This window comes from Heterocephalus glaber, unplaced genomic scaffold (assembly GCF_053883595.1).
Source record: "Heterocephalus glaber isolate CG9 unplaced genomic scaffold, H.glaber_assembly_v1.0 deba00001479, whole genome shotgun sequence".
Classification (NCBI taxonomy): domain Eukaryota; kingdom Metazoa; phylum Chordata; class Mammalia; order Rodentia; family Bathyergidae; genus Heterocephalus; species Heterocephalus glaber.
In genome coordinates, this window is record NW_028258316.1 from 8,562,396 (window position 1) to 8,580,608 (window position 18,213).

Below are 18,213 nucleotides of genomic sequence, written 5' to 3' on the forward strand. Positions count from 1 at the left end.
TTAATTAGATTAAATGGTTTTTAGAGGTCTATGGAGATAGTCGTATTATTTTTCTCATTTAAATTAGTGGAATTCTATCATGGTGCATTAAATGTGGTTCAAAATATTCCACAGGAGCCCCCGGCATGGTGGCGCATACCTGTTATCCCAGCATTTGGGAGGCTGAGGCAGGAGGATTGCCATGAGTTTGAGGCCACCCTTGGTTACATAGCGAGTTCAAGGCCAGCCTGAACTACATAGCGAGATCCTGTCTCAAATGAAACCAAACCAAACCCAGGGTCTGGTGCCCCAGGTTCCAGCTGGGAATTCCGAAGGGTCCCCGCTTCAGCTGCAGTTTGCTGCCTCCGGGTAGAAGTGGTGTGACTTAAATATCCATAGGGACGACTGAGCTCTGGTCTCTAAAAAGAGGAGCAGCAATTCCAGAGAACCGGTTGGTTATCTGGTATTAACTTTGTCAACCAATCTAAAGGGATTGAACTAGAAGGATACTGGGAACGTAGGGATTTACCCTTTGCCTGCTGCTCCCTGAGTCTCACTTTTCTCCCTGCCTTGATTTCCTCTCCACTCCTTTCGCTCAGAAATTAAAACATCTACTGAGCTCCTGTTTGAGAGCTTGAGCCCGATGCAGAACACAAGCCACTGCCAACATGTGATCAAGTAGTTTTAACATTATTTGTAAAACAAATAATATCCAACCATAGTTGAGTACTTACTATGTACCACGTACTTGGCTATGTGCTTCAAATGAATTATTTTAATTTAATCCTACCATCACTCTGAATCAAATGTTATTATTTCCAGTTTGCAAACTGGAAAATAACCACAGAGAGGTTAGTTACATCACTTACCCACGTCACCGAGCCGGTTCCTGATGGGTAACAAAGCCAGATTCAAAACTTGGCACTTTGCCTCTAAAATCTACACTCTTTTTTTTGGTACCGGAGATCAAACTCGGGACCACTGAGCTAAATCCCTGCCCTAAAATCTATACTCTTGAGCTTCACCTACCTTGCCCTTTGATTCCAGGAATATGAGCTGTGGTTAGAATATACAGTGAATGGGCTGGGGATTTAGCTCAGTGGTGCTGCTGCCTGCCTTGTAAGCACAAGGTCCCAAGTTCAATCCCCAGTACAAAAAAAAAAAAAAAAAAATATATATATATATATATATATATGGTGAATGTTTACATTTTTAAAAATTACAGTAAATGAAAGATTGCTATTAACCCCCTCATGTAGCCCCCCCCTTCAAACACACTTATCCCATCATCCTTGCCATTTCTGAAGCAGTTCTGGAAGTCCTCATTTGTGAGTGTCTATGAGGTGTGATAAAAAAATGCAGTCAATGTTGCTGTCAAGTGCCATCCAGTAGAAAGCCAGGTTCATAAAATATTATGGAGGGGCTGGGGATTTAGCTCAGTGGTTCTGGCGCCTTCCTCACAAGCGCAAAGTCCCAAGTTGGATCCCTGGTACCAAAAACCAAAAACATTATGGTGTGTCCCCATCCACCTTATTCACTGGATCTGGCATGATGCAACTTCCAGCTCTTCCCCAAATGTCAAAATGATCATGAAAGGCAAATGTTTTCAATCAATTCAGGGTATCAAGGCAGCCATGATAGCACAACTGAAGAAGGACTCCCAGAACTGCGCCAGAAAGTGGCAAGAACTATGGGGTAAGTGTGTTCAACACAAGGGGGAGTATTGTGAGGAAGGTTAATGTCAATGTGTTTTGTACTGCAATAATTTTTAAGTAAAATACCTATTTATTCAGCTTCTTGTCATGCCAAAATGCCCTGTGCATATACTGCTATAATTAGCACACTCTCTGTTACAGGCAAAATTGTACATCAAAAATTATATTTCAAGGGGCCAGAGATTTAGCTCAGTGGTTTTGCTGCCTGCTGCACAAGCGCAAGGACCCAAGTTCGATCCCCGGTACCAAAAAAAAAAAAAAAATTATATTTCATTTTACCTGATTATATAAAAATATAAAATGAGAATGATTTATTAATTCCATTTAACATTTCTAATAATTCAGTAAGAGATATGAAGCACAAAATCTTAGTGAAATATGACACAAGAAGAGCAGTAATTTCTCACTTAGATTTAACTTGTCATAATTTGTTATTAATATACAAAGACAACAAACTTTAAAACACGGTATTCACTAAGATTCTGGCAATAGCTTTATGTAACAGGATACAACATACCAGGCCTGTCACTCAACTTGTTTATAAGTCTGAGCTTCATTATGAAGCTGTTTAAAAACAAAAAATCAAAACCTGATTTTTACATGCTAAATATCTTGGTGAAGATGCCATTAAACATATAGTAATGAACTTAAGACAGCAGCAGTACAGAGTCAACAAAAGCTAAACATTGTAGCTAAACTAATTATCATTGGTTACATATCCTGACTGGTTAAAACTCAACAGAATAAAACACGCTTTTTAGAATCTTTATTTATTTATTTATTTTTTTGGTACCGGGGATCAAACTCAGGACCTTGCGCTTGCCAGGCAGACGGCAGAACTACTGAGCTAAATGCCCGGCCCCAGAATCTTTAGCTATTAAGTTCAAAAAGTACCAGTGTCTATTTGAAACAATTCCTCTCCAAAGCCAAAGTATAGTAAAAAAAAAAATTAATTCAAACGACTTGGGACAATCTAAAGCTAAAAAACATTCAGTTGTTATTGACGTGGAGGTTAACCCAGGGCTTTGGGGCTTTCTCACGCTGCAAAGGACTGTTTCTCTGGCTCACTCCAAGCACCACATGACAAAGTCCACGGATGTCATGAAGCTCAGTGAAGGGCAAAACCGCTGGTACCCAGCCCCGACCTCCCCAGGAATCATGGCTGCTGTGTCCATGAAAGTAAGATGTCTGCGGATCCAAGGGGCACTATTCTGCTAACTAAAGAGACAGCAAAGCACTCCTCCCTCCACCTTAAAAGCTCCTTCCCGAGGTAAACAAATGTATACAAGGGGGAAAAGTTAAAATACACTTATCTACAGAGTAAGGATTTCAAACTATTACTGTAATCCCTACTTTAAAAAATTTAACTAAGCCAGGGCCGGGGATTTAGCTCAGTGGTTTTGCCGCCTGCTGCGCAAGCGCAAAGACCCGAGTTCGATCCCTGGTACCAAAAAACCCAAAAAACCAAAAAATTTAACTAACCCAGGCATGGTGGTGCATGCGTGTAATCTCAGCACATGGGAGGCTGAAGCAGGAGGATTGCTGTGAATTCGAGGCCACCCCGGGCTACACAATGAGTTCAAGACCAGCCTGGACTACACAGTGAGACCCTGCCTCAAAAAAAAAATGTTAACTAGAGTCATCTGGCCATTTCCATCTTAAAGATGTATCCAGATTCAATTTCTGTTGATTTATTATCACTGGTTGCTTCTAGTTTAAAAATATTAGCTTTATTTCCAAATATTTTAACCACTAGTATGACTGCAGTGCACTGTCTCCTGGGGTTATCACACACTGGAGGAGAAAAAGTAGATGTTTAAGCAGCAAGCAACACTTACGGGGCCCTTTACATGGCAGGATCGGAATGGCTATTGAATAGTCCAGGAACAATTCTTAAAATCAAGAAAATTCATGCACTTTAGTAAATATATCATAATTTTCACAGCTGAAATTTCCTTAGACATTGCACTTTCTTCATAAGGGAATCCTGGTTTTCATCAATGCTATGGTTAGTTGGGGCTTGAACTAAAGACGTTTCTTTTCTTCCTGTGTTTCTTATGCTTCTTTTTCTTTTTTGTTTTTTCTGTTGCTTTTTCTCATTCTTCACTGCTTTTCTCCTCTTTTGCTCATACCTCTTCAATATACTCTGATTCTGACAAAGACTCAGATGATAAGGGTTTATCTTCAGGATACACCTTTCTATTTTTGCTAAGTCCTTTAATGTCCTTTTCTTTCTCAGTTGGATCCTTTGACTTCCTTTTCCTTTTAAAACTATCCTTGCTGTCAGATTCAGCTTCTGACATGGAACTTTAGAAGATTTATGTGAATGGTTCTTCTTTTTCTTTATTTTGCTTGCTTCTTTTCCTCATCTTTAGAATCTGAAGAAGTGCTGGGAGAATCAGAGCTTGATGAAGAAGATGAACACCTACCAGATTTCTTATTTTCTTTCTTCTTTCTCTTGTTTGTTTGTTTGGGGGGGGGGGATGAGCTCTCATTTCCACTTGATAATTTCTCCCTGTCCTTTAGTTCTTTCTTCCAATTCTCATTCATTTTTTTCTTCAAATTCAGCCAAAGCCTTAGAGCCTTTCTTTTACTTTTCTAGTTGGTCTTTTACTTCTTCCCAGCTAGACTGAGGTCGATTCAGATAATCCTGGATTGTTGGCCCTGGAGACTGGATTGGTCCTCTTTGATCTGGCCATTGCTACTGGATTCCTGCAGGGCACCCAATTGTCCTGTTCCTTGTGGTGCCAGATGGAGCACACAGTAAGACTTCGGAAGAGAGACCAGGCTAGAGAGATTGCAACAAGTTTTTAAAAAATTAAACACTCGCCATATTTTTGATCATCTCCAGTAAGTCTAGTTAATGCTGTTGCTCTTTTTTTTTTTTGGTACCAGGGATCGAACTTGGGACTTGCACTTGCGATGCAGGCGGCTGAACCACTGAGCTAAATCCCTGGCCCTGCTGTTGCTCTTTTTACTCAAGTCTTTTTGCTAATATATTATTTAGAATTTTTGCATATATATGAGAGTTTTGTTTTTTGGTGTTTTTTTTTTTTTGGTACCGGGGATCAAGCTTGGGACCTTGCGCTTTTGAGGCAGCCCGCTGAACCACTGAGCTAAATCCCTTATCCTATATGAGAGTTTTTAAGACAAAGTTTTCCTTTTGTGTTCTTTTAGTATCGAGATAACACAAGATTCATAAAACAGATTGGAAATTTTCTGTATATTTCAGTGCTTTGAAAAGTTTTTTTGTTGTTATTTTTGTTTTTGTTTTGCTTTGAAAAGTTTTTAAGGAACTTAGGCAATATCTGTTGCTAACATGTTTGCTTCCCCATCCTGAACCCATCTGGGTCCTCCAGCTTTTGACAATTATCATAAGTTTATTTGTTACATTTTAAGCTTTATTTCTAGTCTCTCTCTACAGGTCATTTAGGTCTTCCTGAAATAATTATGTTTACAGAGAGAAGTTTAATAGCATCAAACGATACATAGTACTATATTGGTTTATGATTTAAAAAATCTTCTTACCCCATGGCCCGTCCATCTCAAGGTCCGTCCTGGCCTTGAGGTTCGAATCCACGATTCCAAGCCCAGGAATCTCATCAGGATGGGCCCTCAGGGCCTTCTTCCAGTGGCCCCTGGTTCTCTATCTATCCATGGGGAGCCCAGCTGCTTCGGGTTGGTGACGCCCTTGGAGAAGGCAGTGATGATAGCAACAGTGAGAAGAGCAGGACACCTGGGGCCAAGCCCCACAGGGAGCTCTGCCTCTCTGGTCCACCTCACCCAGCGGCAGGGGTGCTGCAGGCCACAAGAGAAAGCTGAACGCCGAGGATGCTGCCAGTGAGTCGAGTAAGGAGGCCAGCGACGAGGACGAGGAGGCCCTGTGCCAGCCCTCGGATTCTCTTTCTCCAGAAAGACATGTATGTTGCAGAGCTTTGCATACAGAAAATTGCAGGAACAGGTATTTTTAGGAGGTTTTACTATAGGAAAGTCTACTTTTTTAAGTGATAGTGGGTTATGAGAATCTGTGTGCTATGCCAAAGAGCTCAGCAGGGATTAGCATGTAGTAAAGCCTGGATTTTGTGGTTTTTCATCACATAGTAACTGTTTCTTTGCTTGGGGAGAGGTGGTCCCTTTAAATACCAGCTTTTGTTTGTTTGTTTGTTTTTTGAGATAAGTTCTTACTATGTAGTTTAGGCTGGCCTTTAACTCACTATGTAGTCAAGGTGATCCTCCTGGCTCAGCCTCCCAAGTGCTGGGATTACAGGTATGCACCACTGTGCCTGGCTCGATACCAGCATATTACTTAGGGTGAAGGGTCTGTGCAATCCAATAAGACTTAGATAATAAAGTAGGAAGAAGCTGGCATCTTGTAGTGATTTTACACAGCTGCATCTTTCAGAGTTTTGGAGAATTTTTAGATGAGACAATAATGTATGTGTGTACAGGACACCAAGATGCCACAGACAGGCTCAGAAGCCCCCAGCTGACCCCCGTGGCCCTCACAGGACCCACAGGTGACCTCCAACACGGGTTTTACTGCAGCCTGGGCTGCCAGTGGCCATGTCCTCCCACCAAGGGGGTTGGGATGGAAAGGGGGCTTCCTTTTCTTGAATGGCCTTATTCTTGTTGCAGAGATTGACTGCAAAGTTTCTGTGTATCTATTTCATACACATTTGACTCACAAAACATTCATTTTTCACTTACTAAAAGTCTCTTTTGTACATTAAAAAAAAAGCTTCTCTGTATTATTGGTGTTAATAATCACAATCCTGAAAGATACAGCCATGGTCAACTGTAACCCCAAAGGTTGAAATCCCAAAAAGTCAAAATTCTAACATTTAAAATTTAGAATCCTCGGGCCGGGGATTTAGCTCAGTGGTTCTGCCACCTTCCTTGCAAATGCAAGGACCCGAGTTCGATCCCTGGTACCAAAAAAAAAAAAATGTAGACTCCTGAAAGATTAAAATTTAGAATGTCAAAATCCTGAAGGCTACAATTCCTATTGAAATAGGAAGTCTAAAAAAAAAAGAAAATCTGCATAGAAGGGTAGAAAGCCGAATTCCACAGAAGGGACTAGTGCATTTCTGTTTGTACACAGGACATTTGTACATGTCCAGTGAAACAAGTGCCCAGAACCTAGGAAAGCATTATTTTGGGCGCATCTATGTATCCCATCAGCCAGGTCCAGAGAGAACAAGTACTTTTTCTTTGTTTGTAATAGGGTCTTGCTATGTAGTTCTGGCTGGCCTTGAACTCACTGTAGCCCAGGCTGTCCTTAACTTGAAGCAATCCTCTTGTCTCAGCCTCCTGAGTGCTGGGATTACAGGTGTGTGCCACACACACCTGACTCTAAATATGTATCTTTTAAATAATTTTAAAACTTTTTTACAGAGACTCTGGTCATCTGGAATTTTAGACTTCAGGATATTAGATTTTAGAGCCTTTGATCTGGGATTTCAACATTTGGGATCATGGAGTTTGAGATCATGTTTTTCAGGGTTATGGCCCAAATCCCTATGTTTCTTTCTCTTTCTTAGTCATGACATGTTTTTGAGTTTTGTTTGTTTTCTTTTCAGACTTGGCAGAAATGTAATCATAGTCTCTGTAGTAGGAAAATGTAGGAACAAACATTTATAAGGTGCTTACTCTCTGACAAGCTCTGTTCTAAACTGCGTTCATTCATTTCATCGTTGAAACAATCGTATATGTTAGGACTTACTATCTCATTTGCAGAAACCCAATCACAAAATCGGTTAAGTGTCTTGCCCAAGGGCACACAGCTAAGTGGTGGAGCTGGGATTTAAATTCAGGCAGCTTATAGTTTTATATTTATCAACTCTTATTTCCTAATTTATTTTTTCTTTTTATAACTCTTTGAGATGAATGCTAAGTTTATTTACTCAGAATCTTTCTTGTTAATAGAAACATCTAAGATCTTAAATTGAGTATAACTGGAAGTAACCCATGGACTCTTATTAATCTTTCCAATGACCCAGCTTTTGATGTGATTATCTATTTTTATGTCCTTGGTTTAATTAATGTATGCTCTTATTATTTCTTTCCTTTTGTTGTTTTGGGTTTGCTTTATTTTTGGTACCAGGGATGTAAATCGGGGCCTTGCGCTTGCAAGGCAGGCAGCGGAACCACTGAGGTAAATCCCCGGCCCTGAGTTTACTATTTATTGAATTTCTCAAGATTGAAGCTGATATATTTCATTGGCAACTTTTTTCTTTTGTTTTCTTGATACAAGCACTTCCACTATGAATTTCCCTTTACACAATGTTTTAGCTACATCTCATAATTTTTATTGTGACAAAACACACATAATAAGAAATATTCCCTATTGACACATCTTAAAATGTATGGGATAGTCTTGTCAACCATCTAGAGCTGATCTCTTGAACTTTTTCATCTTGCAGGACTGAAACTCTTTATTTATTTATTTATTTATTTATTTATTTGTACCAGGGATCGAACTTGGGACCTTGCACTTGCGAGGCAGGTCCCAGAACCACTGAGCTAAATCCCCAGCCCTGAAACTCTATATTTATTACACAGCAACTCCCCTAGCTCCCCTTCCCCCCCGTCCCTAGTAACCATAACGTTTTTAGAGTAGCATTTTTGGAGGGGGCTACTGGGGATCAAACTCAGAACCTTGTACTTTCAAGGCAGGAGGCAGAACCACTGAGCTAAATCCCCGGCCCCTAACATTTTTATGTTCTATAAGTTCAAAATATTTTCTAAGTTTCTCTGGAGACTTCCCCTTTGAGCCACAGATTATTTAGAAGTGCATTGTTTAATTTCAAAATATTTAGAGTTTTTAAAAAATACCTTCATGTTATTAGTTTTGGCTTATTATGTTATGGGTAGGGGTCATAGTATGATTGTTGTTCTTTTAAAATTGTTAATGGGGCTGGGGATTTAGCTCAGTGGTTCTGCCGCCTGCCTTGCAAGCACAAGGTCCCAAGTTCAATCCCCGGCACCAAAAATAAAAAATTAAAATTAAAATTAAAAAATAAAAAATAAAAAAATAAAAATAAATAAATAAATAAAATTGTTAAACTTTGTTTTGTGGCTTAGATCTAAAATGCTTTAGATCTAGAATGGTATAGATCTAAAATGTCCCCCCAGATTCTCATGTGTGTGAAAAGATGATTGGATCACGGGGTGCAGTGGATTCATCCATCCACAAGTTCATAGCTGAATGTACTGTTAGGGGGCGGAGCCTAGTTGGAGCCGGGTCCCTGGACCCAGACAGGTGTGTTCTTGTGCCTGAATCCTCCTCTCTCTGCTTCCTGGCAGCCAAGGGTTGAGCACGTTTTCCTCTGTCAGGCCCTTTCTGCCATCCTGTTTCTGCCTTGGAGCCAGCTGACCATGGACTGAAACCATGAGCCAAAATAAACATCTCCGCCCTTAAATTGTGGTTGCTGGATATTGTGTTCAGCAACAAGAATGCTGATAAGCACAGTGAATCAGAATATGGCTTATCTTGTGAATGTTCCATGCACTGGAAAGAATGCATATTTGGTCTTGTTGCTTGGCCTGTCAGTTAGGTCCCATTGATTGATAGTGATGTTCAGATCTTCTATATCCTTGCTAATTTTTGTTTTTTACTGCTTACTGAAAGAGGGGGTGTTTAATTTCCCTATTAAAACAGTAGACTTCTCTATTTCATTTTAATTCTATCAGTTTTTGCTTCATACATCTTGTAACTCTGGTGTATGATACATACACATTTAGGGTTTTTATATCTTCGTGGTGAATTAAACTTTTTATTATGAAGTATTTTTCTTTGTCTCTGGTAATATTCCTTTTTCTGATGTGTACTCTGATTTTAATATAGCTATTCTGGCTATCTTTTGTTCAATATTTACAGGTATGCCATTTTCTATCATTTTATTTTATCTATTATTATATTAAAGTGAGTTTCACATAGACAGCACAGCACAAAGTTGGATCCTGTGTGTATATGTGTGTGTGTGTGTGTGTGTGTGTGTGTGTGTGTATTTGATCCAATCTGACAATGTTGTCTTTCAGTTGGTGTGTTTGGACCAGTCTTCTGGCAGTTTCTTTTAGGGTTTTAGCCTCTTGTGCTGTTGTATGGCACCATATGATTTAGACCCTTAGATCCAAGCAGTGCAAAGAGAGACAGTAATCAAGGGGAAATCCCTCTCCAATTTTTTTCCTGGTTCATCAGGTAAGATAGACCGGTTTTTCTTGGAGGTTTAGGTTTCTGTGCTATCACCGCGTCACTACAGTGCAACTTTGCAAGTGGCTTACCCTTGGGACACATCAAACGGGAAAAAGAGCCAGACATGGTGATGTACAACTGTAATCCCTGCCACCTGGGAGGCTGAGGCAGGAGGATTACAAGTTCAAGGCAAGCCTAAGCAATTTATTGAGACTATTTCAAAACTAAAATATTAAAAATAAAAAGGACAGATGTAGCTCAGTGATATAGTGCTCCTAGGTTCAATCCCGGTACTGGAGAGAAGGGAGGAGGGACGGAGAGAGGGAGAGGGAGGAAAAAGTGAGAGAGAGACAGACAGACAGACAGACACTACATTCTCAGACTCACAGAGGCCCCCTTTTCCAATTCTCTGTGGGGAAGACAAGTTTCTCTCAGAGTTTTTCTTGCCTGCACCTGCAGCACAGTTTCACTGGGCCACCCCCTTGGTTCATCAATGCTGGTTGCTGAAAGAGGACAACACCCCAGAAACCCACCCCCTTCACCAAACCACCTGCTATTTTCGGAGCCCTCAGGCAGTAGCTTTTTGTATTCTGTTCAGACCTTTCCATTGCAGTCAGTGAGAGAGAAGCTACCATGGCTCGCTGCCTTTGTCCAGCACAGGAAACTCAAGGTAGAGTTTGCAAATGGAACTGGTGTGCGACACGGTCCCTTGTGGTTCAGCTGTTGATTGATACACCCAAATTGTCCTATGAACTGGCCATGCCAGTTTACATTATACCCTTTATGTTATACCAGCTCTGCATAAATCCCTTCCCTATCCCCTCAAAGCAACTAATATCGAGCTTTTTGTTTTTCTCAATTTGGTGGGTGAAGAGAAATACTGTCTTTTTTATTTGATTGCAGGTTCCATGTTTGCTAGTGAGGTTTGAACATCTTTTTGTATATTTTTGGCCATTTATATATCCTCATTTGTAAATAGTCCCTTTCTATTCTTTGCCCATTTTTCTTTGTGGTCATTTGTCTCTTTATTATTGATTTGTTGAAATTGCCTGTGTAGTTTCTACTCTTCGGAATTTATTGAGGTTTACTTTGAGGCTCATTACTTAATCAATCTGTCTATATGTTCTGTGAGCATTTGAGAAAAAGAAGTATTCCCTGTTCCAATTACACCTGGATATATCACAATGATCTTGTTAATTTTGTTATTTAGATTGTCTATATGATTTTTAAAATATTTAATCTGTTAAATTCTGAGACAAGTGTTTTAAAAAAATCCCCCACTCTGGTTGTAATTTTATAAAATTATTAATGCATTTTAGTTTTTGCTTTTATATTCTTTTCCTTATATCTGTCCACGTGTCTGAGTAAGATTCATGATTAGCCGACTACTCAATGATTAAAGAGCACCGAGTTTTGGTGTTAGGTTATCTGGGTTCAAATATTTTTTCTTTCCTTACAAAATAACTTGATGAATTACTTAATCTTTCTAGGCCTCAGATTGCTCATCCATGAAATGGGGCAAAGGATAGCATTTATGTCACAGAACTGTTTTGAGACTTAAAAATCATGCATGTGAGTGTTCAAAAAATGGCTATTACATTTTCTTAAATTGAAAAGTTTTTTGTTTTTTTTTTGGTACCGGGGATGGAACTCAGGACCTTGCGCTTGTGAGGCAGGCAGCGGCACCACTGAGTTAAATCCCCAGCAGGCTATTACATTTTTTTGATAACTATATCTTATCAATACAATTGTAAAAAAAAAAAAATCCTCAATTCCATTTAGTCCTATTTTGAATTATACTTTAAAATGCATGAATAGGCCATACTCTCTTCTCTTTGCATTTTGCTGGGGTATATTGGCTGCTTTTAGCTTTTTCATAATTATTCAATTTTTATCTGGATCTCTTCCAAAGCTTGATTGAGGTAGACAGTCTCCAAAAAAGATGGCTGCCATAAATCCTATCCTTACCTATAAGCACATGGCCCCACCCACCAGGAGGTGGAATCTATTGGTCCTACCCTCCAATTGGGATGGCCATGTGTCTTGCCTTGACCAATAAAAAGCAGAGGAAGTGACATTGTTTTAGTTCCAACCTTAGTCTTCAAAAGGCCAGGTAACTTCTGGTGTTTGCAGAAGCCAGCTGACATAAAGAAGGTCAGGCTAGACTATTAAGTAATGAGGCACGGTTGGAGGCAATGGAAGAGCACGAAGGCACCATGTATGAGTGCCGTCTTCTCACACTGCCCGACTCAGCCACTGCAGAATACAGCCCGTGCTACATGGTATAAAAGACCCCGGCTGAGTCCTGCTGACATCCCAGGGCCACAAGGTCATGAAAAATAACAATTCACTACTTTTTTAAGCCACCAAGGTGGTTTGTTACTCAGCAGTAGACAACTGGAACAAGAATAAAGCTAGATTTTCCATTTTTACTCAGTCTGAGAATCTTTTGTGTTTAATAAGAGACTTTATTAAAATTTTTTACAGTTGTTAGTAATTGGTTTGTTTTTGATATTCTGTTTCTATTTCTGTGTGGTTTCTCTTTTTTTCTGGCTTGATCTGTTTTATTTTGTCCTCCCTTTGGGGAGGTTTTTCTATTACTTTGGGGTTTTTTTACATAAAAATTGAACAAACCTTTAAATGATGTTTTTAGCAATGTCAGCAGTTAAATGGTATCTATAACCTCCATCTTGCTCCTCAAATAAGATCTGTCCTTTAGAATATTTTGGTGACCCTTTCCTTATCCCCCACACATCAAAAACAGTAGAATAGGGGCCGGGGATTTAGCTCAATGGTTTTGCCGCCTGCTGTGCAAGTGCAAGGACCGGAGTTCGATCCCCGGTACCAAAAAAAAAAACAATAATAGAATAAATTATGCATTATTAATTAACTTTTTTACCATGTTTCTTATATTTCAAGAATTCTTTTTGAAAGATTGGATAAAATTTCACAACCCATGTTATCATCCATTAGTTAAAATGAGCTATAAGTTTAACAGGTTTGATTTGTTTATTCATGTTTTATACAGATCACAGTTTACAAATCTTTGTCTTGCCTAGATTCTTCTTTGAATAACTTTTTCAGAAAGGATATATTAGTGATACAGGTCTGAATTTTTTTTGTGGTGCTGGGGATCAAACCCAGGACCTTGCACATGCTAAGTGCTCTACCATTGAGCTACACTCTCATTCCTGAAATTCTTATAATTTTATAGGAAAGATGCTAAAAAATTTGCCTTTGACCTCCCGCCAGCCTGGAGACATGATGTCCACTCCTGGCAGGGCGGTCAGGTACTGACTTGCTTGTTTCTCTTCCCTCTCTTTCCTTCCCTCTGCCCCGGGCCTGGGGTCCAAGCATAGGATTAACTAAGGAGTGAAAGAAAGCTGGGGGTGGGGTTGCCAGGCTGCTTTGGACAAGGTGAATATGAAGACCAGGCAGATATCAGGTTGGCATCACCCTGCTTTCTACTGGCAGGGCTAGGGACAGAGCCTGGCAGCTGCCACAGTGGGCCTTGCTGTGTATCTAGGACATGGCAGCCGCCTCACTCAGAGTCTCTGACAAGGGGGCATGTGGTCCAGCAAGTTTTCCTCTGGTCTGATAATTCCACCTTAACACATGAGTGGAGCTCCTGAACTTGACACTTTGAGAATTAAGGAATAAATTAAAGAAGAATGAACAAGAAAGATAACAATGAGGCATAAATATTTTGCAGTCTGCCCAGCCCACAGTGATCCCCTGTACTGGAAACATTTCCATTCTCTACCTGACATGGAGGCCCCCGGAAGCCATGCTTGCTAGAGCATACTGTGACCACAGTTACCTTGACCTTGACAGGTTGACAAACTTTCAAAGGACATGGGAAGGAGAAAGAGGTGGCAGGTTGCATGAAAAGGTGGGCCTTGGGAAGCCTCCATGTCCAGCTGTAAGAGGAGGCCCAGTCCTGTCACGCCTGGCCTGGGTAGATGTCACATGGGGAGACACGACTGTTCTCACACCCAGACTGCAGCCTCAGTGTCTGCCTGACATGGAGTTCTTTCTCTTTTAGGTCAGGCAAGATTACTACAACCTCAGGAAGGTAAAAGGTAAGCGTGGAAATCATGACAAAATGCACATTACCAGTTTTAGAAAAACTTCTGTCAAATCCTACCTACCTGCCATTGCCACTGGGAAATGGATGACCATGACAGTTGATTCTTCTGCTTGGAAGACTTTTGAAGCATGGATGGAAAAGAAGGTGAAATATTCGATGTATGCTTTAATCTGTATGTTTAGAGGGATTGGAGAAAATTTATCATCAATGTTTAATGATTATTGATTAAAATCAATAAATATATAAAATGAATATAATTAATGTTCAAGAGATTCTCATTATATCTACAGGTTTTGATTGCATTGTTGCAGAAGGATAACCAAAAGTTTGAGGAATTTTTGGTTCTTTTTTTTTTTTTTGAACCTGGTATTGAACTTGGGTCCTTGTGCATGTGAGGCAGGCAGCAGAACCACTGAGCTAAATCCCCGGCCTGGTTCTTAAGTTTATAAGGTTATTATGTTGACTGCTGCAGTAGTCAGCCTTCTGTCGCTCTCACAGATACATGAGGCAATCAACTTGTAAAGAGAAAAGGTTCATTTTGACTTACAGTTTGCCACTCATCTCATGGCCAGGAAGCCAAAGAGAGAAAGAGGAAGGGGCTGGGATCCCATGATCCCCTTCAAATGCATGCCCCTCATGACTTGGAGCCCTCCCATTGGGCCCTACTTCAAGCTTCCACAGCCTCCCAACGGTGTTACCCTGCAGATCAGGCCTTTAACACATTTAAGATCCAAACTATGGCAATCGCTAAATGGTTAAAGTGCCACCGTGCATCTGTAGATGGCTAGCTGTGCCAGGCATTATTGTTCAGCATCTCAGGTATTTTAATAGATTTATTCTCCCCAGGAAGTTTATGAAGAAGGAGCTGTTGTTTTCTCCATATTATAACTGCTTGTAGAATTTTGTTCTTCTGTTGGATTTCTGGAATCCTAACTATTATATGCCTATGTGTAGATTTTTTTTGATGAAGGCTAGCTGGAGTCCTATATGCCTCACTTATCTGTATGTCAAGTTCTTTTCCCCTCCTTGGGAAGTTTTCTGCCATCACTTCTGTGAAGAGTTTTTTTATGTCATCTACACTCTCTCCTCTTTCTTCATTGAATCCAATCAGTCTTATGTTATTCTTCTTTGCATCGTCTAGCAGCTGCTGGATTGATTTCTTGTGTTCCCTTATAATTTTAAAGCAATTTTTCTTTTCCTCCTCACTAATTGCAATCTTATCTTCTGTATGTGAAATTCTATCCTCACATTGGTTCATTCTGCTGCGCAGACTTTCGATGGAGTTTTTAATCTCCTGGAAATCTGTTTGCATCTGTTTTATGGATTCCATTTGTTTCCTATGTTGGGATTCCATCATGTTCCTCAGATCCTCTATTTTTTTATCTGTGTCCTCTCTAGATTTATTAATCATGTCTTGCACCATGAGCAAAATCTTTGCTGTTATCGAGTAATTATTTCTGATTTCATTTTTCCCAGATCCTCTTTTGTTGCCAGTTCAGAGAGTCCAGGTGGTTGAGCATCAGATTGTTCCATCTCATTTCCCTTTGGGGTTGCTGTAGGTGATCCAGAAGTCTGGTTTTGAGGCTTGTTTACATGTCTTCTCATTTCCATGGGAGGGGGTGCTTCTGGCGCCCACGCAGCTCACCTTCTGTGCCCTAGGAGCTTGGGATGGCAGCGGGGGAGCTTCCTTCCAGGTTCTGGGACCGGCTCAGCTTCTCTGCCCTAGGAGCCTGGGATGGAGGCGGGGAGCTTCCTTCTGGGTGCTGGGACTGGCTGAGCTTCTCTGCCCTGGGAGCCTGGGATGGAGGCAGGGAGCTTCCTTCCAGGTGCTGGGACCGGCTGAGCTTCTCTGCCCTAGGAGCCTGGCTTCTCCATATTATAAATATGATAAAACTGAGGCACACAGAGGTTGAAAAATTAGACCAAAAGTCCATAGTTATGCAGGCAGCAGATAGAAACCCAGCAAGCATTCTGGCTCTGGCCAAGCCCGTTGCTTAGCCTTGAAGCCATGGAGACCGCCAGCCAGCAAAGACCCCAAGACCCCGACATGACCCTTTTCACCCAAGCTGGTAGGATATGGGCTACTGTTATTTGCAAATGAGTCTTTCCTGAGACTGCTCAGATGGGTAGATGACATGTGGTGTCACCAGAGAGCAGCCCTCAGAAAACTCACTGCAGGAAGATTGATGGTGGCATCCAGCCTCAGGTACCTAGAGGTCGGGAGGATGTTCAAAATATTTAGTAAGCAGTGGGGCAGGAGGGTCTAGGACTCTGCATGGTGGTGTGTAGAGCCAGGCTGGCAGGCTCACTCCCCTAAATGGCCCTTCTGTACTTTCAGAAACCTGGTTGTAACAGAGTGTGGTGGTAGATGCCTGTAATCCCGGCACTCTGGGAGGCTGAGGCAGGAGGATAGAAAGTTTGATCTCAGCTTGGGCAATTTAGTGACTTAGTGAGACCCTGTCTCAAAATTTAAAAAAAAAAATTTTTTTTAAAGGACTAGAGAAGTAGTTCAGTGCAAAGACCCTGGGTTCAATCCCTAGATTGAGAAACAAAAGACAAAAAACAAAGAACAAAAAAATCCTGGCTGCATAAGTGCAGGCCTCTATGGCTACCATGTGGCAGCTGTTATTTTCTGCTGTCTCTTCACTCTTTCCCATCAAAAATCATTTCAGTTGCAGAAGAAATATGTGCTGGGCACCACAAAATTAAATAACAGAAGCATAAAAAAAGAAAAAGTGATTCTCAAAGCTCACACCAAAGTAAACATTGGTATGTCCTTTAAGATTTTTGTCTAAATATAATACTACTATATTTCTCCTCCAAAATTGGGATCACCCTAATTTTCTAGTTCTACAAATGCTTTATTAATTTAATCATATGTTGCAGGCATTTTCCCAAATGTGCTCTTATTCCTCTCCTCCACGAGCTGCCATGTTGCTATGAGGATTTGTATTTCCGAGAGGAATACACTTGGCTTCCTTCTACCCTCATGGGTTCTGGGCCCAGGAAAATATGATTTTCTCAGTGCACCTGAGGGAAACTGAGCCTGCCCCATGCAGTACCTGCTGTTCTATCCTAACCCCACCCCCTTTCCAAATGGGTGGTGCCTGCCCCCTGCTCAGGCTTCCCCAGAGGGTTTGGCCCTGCTGGGCAGCCTGCAGACCGAAGGGGCAAATTCAATGCAGGAGTGCGAGGAAGCCACTGGGTGCCAACCTAAGCTGTGCCTCCAATTCGGCCTGACCAGCAGCTCAGCTGATGTTTGGACTGTCTGTCTCTCTGACATACTCCTCACTGGTTCTAGGCTTGGAGGGACAGTGAGGGGATTTATTTACTATCTCCATCCCAAATATCAATATCTATGTATCTATGTATCTATGTATCTATGTATTTATGTATCTATCTATGTTCAAGATAACTGAGCTTTTATGAAAATATAAGTTCTCCCCTCACCCCCCCAGGGATTGAACCTAGGGCCTTCCCAGACTTTCTTTTCTTTCTTTTTTCTTTTTTTGAGCCAAGGTCTCACTAAGTCACTGAGAGTTGCCCAGCTGGGGCTCAAACTTGTAATCCTCCTGCCTCAGCCTCCCAGACTGAGCTGCCACATTTGACACTGAGCAAGTTTTAATAGAAAGGAAGAATCAGGCAACTGGCTCATTGTGGGTAGTGGTTCAAGGGTTTGGGCCAGGGCCAGGGCCACAGTGTATGTGTCTTGTTTGTACCTTTGTATCCCTGGGTCTGGGATGCCTGCTGTGAATCTACATCCTTCTGTTCCTTTTATGAACCGAGGACAGTGACTCCTGCACCCCTTCCCAGATCTTGCTTCCCTCTGGTGGCTGGGTCCCTGTGGGCCTGCAGAAGGCTGTGACCTCACCTAGGGACCTCCCCTCAGAGCCTCAGGCCCTGTGTGAAGCACCTGCAGGCTAGGACCCCACCTGGCACCCCAAGGCAGGGTGCAGAGCAGTGCTCCTCCAACGACGTCTCCCCCTGCCACTTCCCAGCATCCCCAATCTCTGTTCAATGGGTGATTTTTTACGATCGATCTTATATCCAGCACAATCAGATTTATGGCTCCTGCATCTTATGAAATTACACAGATGTTGCTGCTCTGCTTCTCTCCAGGACAGTAAAAGGCAATAACATTCTTGCAGATTTCGACAGCAGGCAATTCAATAAAGGGCCATGTATATTTTATAAGTACAATAAAGACGAGGCTGTGTGCCCACACTGCGGCCTGC

At 41.3% G+C, this 18,213-nt stretch overlaps 1 protein-coding gene and 1 pseudogene across 1 annotated transcript in view; one reads left to right on the forward strand and one right to left on the reverse strand.

Annotated features, from left to right (window-relative positions):
- The window catches only part of LOC147826077 (uncharacterized), an 80,973-nt gene that overhangs the window by 47,283 nt on the left and 15,477 nt on the right, over positions 1 to 18,213 (forward strand). Inside the window, exon 4 of the mRNA XM_087183387.1 lies at positions 13,934 to 13,970. Coding sequence (XP_087039513.1) covers positions 13,934 to 13,970 — 37 coding nt within the window. The remainder of the gene's footprint in view (positions 1 to 13,933; positions 13,971 to 18,213) is intronic.
- Positions 3,704 to 4,429, reverse strand: LOC101707583 (protein FAM133B pseudogene; annotated as a pseudogene).